Source organism: Dermacentor silvarum, chromosome 1 (genome assembly GCF_013339745.2).
Source record: "Dermacentor silvarum isolate Dsil-2018 chromosome 1, BIME_Dsil_1.4, whole genome shotgun sequence".
NCBI lineage: Eukaryota > Metazoa > Arthropoda > Arachnida > Ixodida > Ixodidae > Dermacentor > Dermacentor silvarum.
In genome coordinates, this window is record NC_051154.1 from 447,493,204 (window position 1) to 447,503,236 (window position 10,033).

General features: G+C 49.3%; 1 protein-coding gene across 1 annotated transcript; it reads left to right on the forward strand.

The window, feature by feature from the left end:
• Positions 1–4,792: 4,792 nt before the first annotated feature.
• Positions 4,793–6,244, forward strand: LOC125944166 (tigger transposable element-derived protein 4-like). Its single transcript, XM_049664438.1, has 2 exons — positions 4,793–5,506; positions 5,891–6,244. The coding sequence occupies exons 1-2, from the start codon at positions 4,793–4,795 to the stop codon at positions 6,242–6,244; spliced, it is 1,068 nt and encodes a 355-aa protein (XP_049520395.1).
• Positions 6,245–10,033: the final 3,789 nt, after the last annotated feature.

Here is a 10,033-nt window from a genome sequence, read left to right on the forward strand (position 1 = left end):
AAATCTCTAGAGTATACTATTACTAAAAGCGATCCGCGCAGCCAGTTTCTAAGGCGCGGTACTCTCTATGTGCGTGCGGGAACAACCATCCTGCTATTCAAAAAATCAGCTGAAGTATTCTGCAGAATAACCAGTATCTAACCTGATACAGCGTTATTTTCAGAACTCGTGAAATCCGAAAAGAAAGTCTTAGTTTAACAAAAACTCACACGAACTATCTACATATCTCTGCGAAAAAAAATACCACGGACGTTATTCTTTCTCGAGCGTTCAGCTGCCACGCTTTCCTGAAAGCAAATATCAAATTAACTTGAAAATTTATCTGCCTCTACCACGATCAGAAGAGACCAACCAGAAGAGCCTAACAGAACGTTCCTAAAACTCAAAGTTGTTCGAAAGTATCGTCAGAGAAATGAATAATAATGATTGAGACTTACCAAACGTGCCTCGAAAGAAATGCACTACTGTCAAACAGAACACGACTTGTCATAAACTCGCGCAGAAGCATCGCTCATCAACTCATCAAGGAGTGTTTATTAATATTGTAATGAGGAAGAAGAAACAAATGTATTTGATCGCAAAAATATAAAAAAGATATTCGTTTCAAGCGAGATTCATTTTGCAATGACGCATTAGTCACCTTACAGTTCTCAGGACCAATCTGTATCCGGCAAAAATTAAGAAATAAAACAATCAAATAAACAAGGAATAAACGACCCGTCTGAAATCACGCTGTATGCGTAAAATCAATGAGAAAAGTCCGTTTTAAGCGACGGTAACTATTCAGTGGTGTTGAAGACGTCCCTAGTGCACGGCACCATGACGCGAAGCTCTTTCTCAAAAGTCGGAGACGTAAAAATACAGTTTGAATGCTCACGACGCCCGCCGGCCATGTGCTTTCAAGTATGGCGGAGAGGAGAAATGAGCCCAGACTACCCCTGCTGCCACCGCACGCAAAGCGCCGGCAACTTGAGAGACTACGCGTCATCCACAGCGCATTGACGGAGCGGCACCGTTTGGCGATGTCTCCCATTCTACCACCGTGTTCTAGGCATTGAAGCCGCTGGCAGGGAGCCATGAGGGGGTGCCTTCTGTTGTTTACACTAGATACTTAGACACTTACACACTTCGACTAGAGATACTAGAGATAGTATATAGAGATACAGCAGGGGCTTAGTCAGGGGTGCCCTTTGTCACCTTTGTTGTTCATGCTGTATTTACAAGGATTAGAGAAAAAATTTGAGAGGAGTGGACTTGGCTTCAACCTTTCCTATTTCAAGCAAGGAGAATGGATTAAACAGTCATTACTAGGACTGATGTATGCGGATGACATTGTACTTATGGCTGACAGCAAGGAAGACTTGCAGGGATTATTGAACATCTGTGGTGAGGAGGGAGATAGCTTAGGTTTGAAGTTTAGTAAAGAAAAATCGGCAGTCATGATTTTTAATAATAATAGGGCAGCGAGCATAGGATACAGGAGGTTACGCTGGAGGTAGTAGATAAGTACAAATATCTTGGAGTGTGGATAAACAATGGGGCTGAGTACCTAGCAGAGCATGAAAAATATGTAACGACGAAAGGTAGCAGGAATGCAGCTGTGATGAAAAATAGGGCACTGTGGAATTACAATAGGTACGAAGTGGTGAGAGGGATTTGGAAAGGGGTGATGGTCCCTAGTTAGAATTTCGGTAATGTGGTTCTGTGCATGAGATCAGAGGTTCGAGCAAGGTTGAAAGTTAAGCAGCGAGGGGTAGGTAGGCCTGCTTTGGGAGCACACGGAAATACACCAAATCAGGGGGTACAGGGTGACATGGGATGGACGTTGTTCGAGGGCATGGGAAGCTAGCAGCAAGATAGAATTTGAGGAGCGATTGAGAGAAATGGCAGAAAAGCGGTGGACAAGGAGAGTTTTTAGTTATTTGTACATGAGGAATGTTGACACAAAATGGAGGAAGCAGACCAGAAAATTGTCAATCAAATATTTGGACTGCAGGAGGGGTGCAAACCAGGAAACAACAGTTAAGAAAAAGGTTAAAGAAACAGAGAGGGGTCTATGGAAAACGGGGATGCAGACAAAATCAGCACTGGGAACATACAGAACTTTCAAGCATGAAATTGCCAAAGAAAATATCTTTGATAATTCTAGGGGAAGCTCTTTGTTGTTTGAAGCCAGAACAGGAGTATTGCGGACTAAGATGTACCGAGTCAACTACCAAGGTATAGACACGTTGTGCGGTGCATGTGAAGAGGAAGAGGAAATGGCTGAACACCTCATACTTTTCTGTAAAGGGCTTAACCCTACAGTGCAAAACAACCGGGCTGATTTTTTCAAAGCATTGGGGTTTAGGGACAGTTGAGGCAAAATAGACTTTAAGCGGGTAGAAATAACCAAACAGAGGTTATCTGATTGGTGGCAAAAGTCAAGGCTGGGGTGAAAATTCACCCTCCACAAAGTACAAAATATGTTGATAGTCAAGGCTAGGTGGCGTGTGCCACCACCCGATTTAAAGGGTTCAGCCTCATTCATCCATCCATCCACTAAAGCCCCTTGATAAGTTGACGTCGCAAGATACGAGTCACGCCGGCTCTGCTGCTTCAGTGACGCCGCCCGCCCTGACCTGTGGCAAGTTGCGTGCTCGTTTTTTTTTTTTGTTGCTGCAGCAAGTATATATGTGTACTCACGGCACGAAATCATTGTTTCGTGCCTTTATGCTACTATTGTACTGCTGCCCAATTTTCGCTCACCTTGAACTGCCTTAGTTTCTACGATTTGGTCAAAGCATACCAGCAGTGGCAGCTATGAAGGGGCGATCTGACATTTCTTCTCGGCAGTGAGGATGCAAACCATGAATTGGACGCACTACTGGATAGTGGGAAGGTTGAAAAAGCTTCTCACATCATAAAGAAGCACGCAATGCTTTATTTACACAGTAGTGCACAAACGCACGGATGGCAAAGGAAACAGACGGAACACAGCACTAACAACTGATTAGTGCACGAGAGCAGATATATATATATATATATATATATATATATATATATATTAAAATGGGGGTGTTGGTCTTCAAGCAGGCCTGGACGTGGCATTGCAGAAGGCTATTCGAAAGGCAGGTCTGGTTACTGGCGAGCGCGAGCTAGAGCGTCAACAACAACCACACTCATTGTCGTCTTCTTTTCTTAGACATCGAAGTGCGGTCATTCGCCTTCAGTACAATTAATTACCCTCCCACAGAATAAGGAGTCATCCTGGCAACCTAGGGGCAAGAAAACACAGGGGGATCGTAGCACTGCTTGAGTCGGGACTTGTGGACAAATTAATTTCTTGGCCGCGATGACGATGGTCAGAAGACGGTTATAACAGCTCAATGAGATAGTTCACCAGAGATGTTTGTTGAAGTACACGATATGGACCCTGGTACTTGGAGACCAGCTTCGTTGAAAGGCCAGGTGTAGTGGACGGGACACGCAGCCAGACTAGCAAGCCAGGAGCATACGACGTAGTCATAGCGGAGGCATCGTGGTGTTCCTTATGGTGCCACTGGTCTTGTGATGTGAATGAATGTGCAAGTTGGTGGCATTCTTCAGCGTATGTAGCTGCTTGAAATAGTCATGGACTCGGAGGTGTCGGGTCGGTATAAAAGAATAGTGTCCATGGTGCAAAAAGCTTCGCGTCCATGAAGGAGAAAGAAAGGGGAGAATCCAGTTGTGCTTTGAATGGTGGTGATATAAGCGTACGTAACAAAAGGAAGCACTAGGTCCCAATTGGAGTGGTCTGACGAGACGTACATAGCAAGCATGTCGCCCAGGGTTCAGTTAAAACGTTCTGTTATCCCATTCGTCTGTGAAGGATAGGCACTGGTGGTGCGGTGAACGACGCAGCATTCACGAAGCAAAGCTGCGATGACGTCGGAGAGAAACACACGACCACAGTCACTCAGCAACTCTCGAGGAGCTCCATGAAGAAGGACGAGATTGTTAAGAATGAAAGTGGCAACGTCTTTTGCTGTGGACGACAGAAGAGGTGAAGTTTCGACATACCGTGTGAGGTGATCAACGGCAACGATTATCCAAAGGTTATCGTCTGGTGTACTGGGAAGCGGACCGTAGATGTCGATGCCAACGCGGTCAAATGGTCGGGCGGGGCATGGCAGAGGTAATAAGGGGCCGGCGGCGTGTTGAGGAGTCTTGCGTCGCTGGCACGTGGAACATGACCGGAACATACTGTCGAACATAACGGTACATGCCACGACAGTACAGTCGACGACCGATATTTCGGACGCCCAATTTTTCGGACATGCTTGATTATTCGGACTTTCACCCGGCACCAGGACATACCTCATAAATTCAATACATTTCTTAGCTCAAAATTTCGGACACTTAAGGACGGGCTGTTCGATATTTCGGACCTTCCAAGCGTCAGCCGAGCCGACTACCACGCATTCTTGCGTGTGTCGTCGCCATCTTGTTTGTTAACATTTGCCTCCTGTAGCCTCAAACCGGTGCTGGCTTTGCGCGCCGCCTTTACCTCCGCTAGGGTGGCGACCTCCGCTAAACTGATGCTGGATCGAGGCTATTTCCGCAACAGTGTCGCCGGTGTTGCTGCCGTAAAAGTTTTCTTTGTTTAAAGCTGTGATCGTCGGATAGGTCGGACCGCATCGACTGACTGTCCGCCTGCGTGTTTGCCAGTGTTTCACGTGTGTTGCTTATCTGCTGATTCATAATGGAGAAGAGATCGTCGATGTTGTCGTCGGCTTCGAGAGCTCCGATGAAGCGGGGAAAGTACGTCACCATGTCGATGGCGAAGAAAGCTGCTATCGTCAAGCTCGTTGAAAGTGGCCGATCGCGGGCAGAAGTTGCGAAAGAGTTTCAAATTTCCAAACAGACTCTTTCGGACTACATCAAAAATAAGCAAAAGATTTTGGAGGCAGCGGAAAAGTCTACTGGATCTCGTCAGAAAAATGTAAGCCAAGGCACCTACCCAAAGCTCGAGGAGGCCCTTCTCGTATGGCTGAAGTCAACAGTGGCCAGCAAGGTTCCCGTCTCCGGGGGCCTCCTCAAACAAAAAGCTGAGATGATGGCGCTTCAAATGAACATTGAAGGATTTAAGGTCAGTGACGGCTGGCTAAGAAACTTCAAGAAGCGCTTTGATCTCAGTTTTAAAAAACTGTGCGGCGAAAGTGCAGCTGTTGACCTGAGCGTCGTTGCGAACTACCGCTCTGAAAAGCTACAGTCCCTTTTACAGGAGTACTCGCCAGATGATACTTTCAACTGTGACGAGACCGGACTTTTTTTAAAGCTGATGCCAGAAAAGACTCTTGCCTTTGCTGGCGACCCTTGCCATGGTGGCAAACACAGTAAGGAGCGAGTTACTGTACTTATCGGTAGCAATATGTCAGGCACAGAAAAACTGCCGATGCTCGTCATCAGCAAGTCGAAAGCTCCGAGGTGCTTCAAAGGCGTGAAGTCCCTGCCTGTTTTGTACGAGGCCAACAAAAAAGCCTGGGTAACTCAGCAGATTTTTGAAAGCTATGTCAGAAGACTAGATCACAAATTTGATCTAAAAGGCCGCAAAATGTTGTGTTTGTCGACAACTGCGCTGCACACGGGCACATTAACAACTTGAAGTCTGTGCGCGTCGAGTTCTTGCCACCAAACACGACAAGTGTCCTACAACCGATGGACCAGGGTGTTATGCGCACTCTCAAAGTGAACTATCGGTCACGTTTGCTTTCGCGTGTGGTGGTGTGCCTCGACAGTGAAAAAGTCTACTCGGTCGATTTGCTTGGAGCACTCAGCATGCTCGCCGATGCGTGGAAGTCGATCTCATCAACAACACTGCACAACTGTTTCCGCCACCCGGAATTTGTGTTGAATGGTCCTCGAGCAGGTGTCTGGAAGTGAGCAGCTCATCGACGACCTTCGCATTGCAGGCATCGAGATTCCCTCAAATGTCTCGTTTTCTGAGTTTGCCGGTGTGGACAGCGAGTTGGAACTGTGCGCTGGCCTCACGGATGAAGAAATTATTCGCCAAGTGCTTGCGGAGTCTGAGAGCGACGACGACGACGACTTACCTGCAACAGCGCAGCTGACGCAAGCTGAGCTGATGCAAGCGGTCGCAACTCTTTCGTCGGCTTACGGCGACTCGACGACTCTCGCCGAAATTCAGGCGGACCTGCTCACACAGAAGCGAAGCATGGTTCAGAAGAGGATTAATCACTTTTTCCACCATCTGGCACAATAGTAAGCAATAAATTGAGCTTTTTTGGGGCACATTTGCTTTTTCGGACAGCCCTGATTTTTCAGGACGTTTTGGCGGTCCCTTGAGGGTCCGAAAAATCGGTCGTCGACTGTAGTACCGAAGCCTAATTACGTGAATACGTCTTCAGGAAGCCTGCGTGGCCACACTGTGGGTTGTCATGGAAAGTGGAGCAGATTTCGGAGCGCAGGTGGCGGGGAATGACGAGGAGCCACTTACGGCCACCGGGGGTGTAATTCCAGCGGTACAGCACGTTTTCCCGAGTGGTGAAGTGCTCAGCCTGCCGACGCAATGTCTGAGAAGTGGGAGCAGAAGTTTGGCCAGACTGAAAGTCTAGAATGGAAGTCACCCACGGGTCCTTGTGCTGCTCAAATGACATGTCAGAGATGGCAAGAGCGGTGGTATCGCAGGTAGTATTTGTGAAGCACACAGGGTTGGGAAACAGAAGCGAACAGGAGAGGGTGTCTGCATCCAAATGTTTCCGACCAGCTCGATACAAGACACGGATGTCGTATTCCTGGAGGCGCAATGCCCATCGAGCGAGGCAGCCACTTGGATCTTTCAGTGACGACAACCAGCACAGGGCATGGTGGTCGGTCACTACGTCAAATGGGCGCCCGTACATGTAAGGACGAAATTTCTCTATGGCCCCCCGCCCCCAAATTATGGCAAGACATTCTTTTTCAGTCACCGAATAGTTGCCTTCGGCTTTGTTGAGAGTTCGGCTTGCATAAGCAATGACGTACTCTTCAAACCCATCTTTCCGTTGAGCAAGAATAGCGCCTAACCCGACACCGCTGGCGTCCGTGTGGATCTCAGTGGGTGCAGAGGGGTCGAAGTGTCGCAGCATAGGAGGCAACGTAAGGAGACGGCACAATTCGTTGAAAGCGTCGTCGCAAGCAGGAGACCAAGCCAAAAGGTTATTACTGCCAGCGAGGAGCTTGGTCAATGGCTTGATGATCATAATAGAATTGCGTATAAAGCGTCGGAAATAAGAACATAGGCCGATAAAGCTGCGGAGATCTTTCATGGTACTTGGTTTGAGAAACGCTGAAACGGCGTAAGTTTGGCAGGGTCGGGGAGAATACCGTCCTTCGAAACAACATGACCTAGAATCGTAAGCTCTCGAGCGGCGAAGTGGCATTTCTTCAAGTTCAGTTGCAGCCCTGCAGCTGGGAGGCAAGCGAGCACTTGTTCAAGGCGAGTTAGATGGGAGGCAAAATCAGAGGACCACAATGTCGTCTAAATAACAAAGGCAAATATGCCACTTGGGGCCTCAAAGGATCGTGTCCATCATGTGCTCAAAAGTAGCAGGCACGTTGCAGAGGCCGAACTCATACTGGCCATCGGGCGTCACAAAGCCGAATCCTGCTCCCTTGTAGGCAGTCCAGGGCATCATCGATGCATGGTAGAGGGTACACATTCTGTGCGTTATTCGAATAAGACATCGGTAATCCACGCAGAACCTGATGGATCCGTCCTTTTTCTTTACCAGCACAACTGGAGAGTCCCAGGGACTGCTGGAGTGCAGGATTATTCCACGTTTCAGTATATCGTCTACCTGCTCATCAATGACATGGCGTTCTGCAGTAGACACATGATATGGGCACTGGCACAATGGTGCTTGTTGATCGGTATCGATCTGATTGAAGTGAAGAAGATGAAGCGCTCTTGCATCTGCCGCTGTGCACGCGATTGGCATTCGTGGACTATCTCGATTCTGTGAGACGTCATTGTCCTCGAATAAATCGTCGCACTACATTTGGTGGAAGGTGCTGCAATCTCCGACCTCACCCTGGAACTTCGCAGCCGAACGTTGCCGACTGCCTCAGCTGCTACCATGCTCGAGCCTACCGACCATCAGCCTGCAGCTTCCGCCGCTCCCATCATCTGCGGCGCCGTCCAGCAGCAGCGGGACAGTCCTGTCTTTAGCGGAGCCGGTGAGACTGACGTGGAAGATTGGCTCTCTACCTACGAGCGCGTCAGTGAACACAAGTGGGATGATTTGACGAAGTTACGTAGCGTCATCTTCTATCTTGCTGACGTTGCGAACCTCTGGTTCCACAATCATGAGCAGGAACTCCAAACCTGGTCCGCTTTCAAGACAGCTTTTGCGGAAGTCTTTGGCCGTCCAGCCTTGTGAAAGCTTCGTGCTGAACAGTGTCTACGCCAGCGCGCTCAACAGCCCGGCAAGACGTACACCAGCCACATAGAGGATGTCGTGGATATTTGCGCCCGCGTCGATTCCACCATGAGTGAAGAGGACAAGGTGAAGCACATCCTCAAGGGCATCGAGGACGACGCATTTCAAATGCTTCTTGCTCGAAACCCTTCATCTGTCGCTGCTGTCATCACTCTTTGCCAGAGCTTCGTTGAGCTGCGTCGACAAAGGGTCCTTGTGCACAGTGCTGTTGCCCCTGGCCACTCTCTCTCGGGCCTCACGCTTCCCTCCAACTCCACACCCGAGTCCTCACTCTCCGTTCAGATTAAGGATTTTATTCATGAGGAGGTGGCACGCCAACTTTATGCTGCCTCTCAGTGATCGACCTCTACAGCCTGACACATCTCTGGCTGCTCCCATTAGGAGAGCCATTAGCGAGGAACTTGCCGAATCACTACCTTTGGCTCAACGCTGTCCTCCCGAGGCTGCACCTCTGATCTATGCCGTTGTTGCAGCGCGACCTGCGCCGCCGACCTTCGCGTTTCCTGCGACCATGCAACTTCAACCAGTGCCAACTCCCGCGTCGCCTCCTATTCCGCCTCGAAGCCAAGTTCAGAACCCTTGGCGCACACGCGGCAACCGACCCATTTGTTTCGCTTGTGGTTTCGCCGGCCATGTCGCGCGCGTCTGCCATCGTCACATGCCACCTGCTAACCCTGCTGTCGCAACGCCTGGGTATGGCTATCCCCATGACGCTACCGGGCATTCCATGCATCCCAACCCAGAGTATTCGCCGTCTCCTCGACGTCCTTTCGGCAAACATCGCTATCCGTCACCGCGTCGTCGCTTGCTTTCTCCCTTATGTCGTCGCCAGTCACCTAGCAAGGGAAACTAGTTGCTGCAGTTCTGCAGGCACGAACTGCCAACTTCGCGACTTCTACAAGGCCTGCACAGTCGCCACGCAATTTACTGGACGTTTTGGTCAAAGGAACTGCCACAATTGTGCTTATTGATACTGGGGCTGCAGTTTCTGTAATAGACGAAAAGCTTTGTCGTAAGTTCCACAAGGTCACCACGCCGTTGTCTGGTTTGCTACTGTGCACCGGGAGTGCGCAGCATATAGCACCGCTTGCTCAATGTACCACAAGGGTGGTCATTGCCGGCATTGTTTATGTTGTTGAATTTTTCGTACTGCCTTCATGTTCACATGACATCATCCTCGGCTGGGACTTCCTGTCTCACCATCGTGCCATCATCGACTGTGCTCGGGCTGAACTGGCGCTTTTCCCGCTTTCCGATGCCCCGCTGCCTGATCCTTCGGCAAGTAAAGCCGGCAAGCTCACCGTTGTGTCCGATACGGACATACCACCCGAAATGGCGTTTTTTGTGCCCGTATCTTGCTCCGCCGCGCCAGACGCTACGGTGATTTTTACACCGTCGCCTATTTTTTTATGTCGCAAGGCTCTACCTCTCCCGTTTGCTGTCCTGAACATTCTTATCTGGATTATCCGCTATGTTTGTGTGTAACCCGTATCAATCCCCTGTGACCTTACCGCGCGGAGAATCACTTGGTCGTGTTCAGCCCCTTGACCCGCTTCACATTCTCGATACTT

Coding starts and splice junctions, on each gene's coding strand:
- LOC125944166 (XM_049664438.1), top strand. CDS start 4,793: ATGTCGATGGCGAAGAAAGCTGCTATCGTCAAGCTCGTTGAAAGTGGC. Junction 5,507..5,890: donor AGGCCAACAAAAAAGCCTGG/GTAACTCAGCAG, acceptor GTCCTCGAGCAG/GTGTCTGGAAGTGAGCAGCT.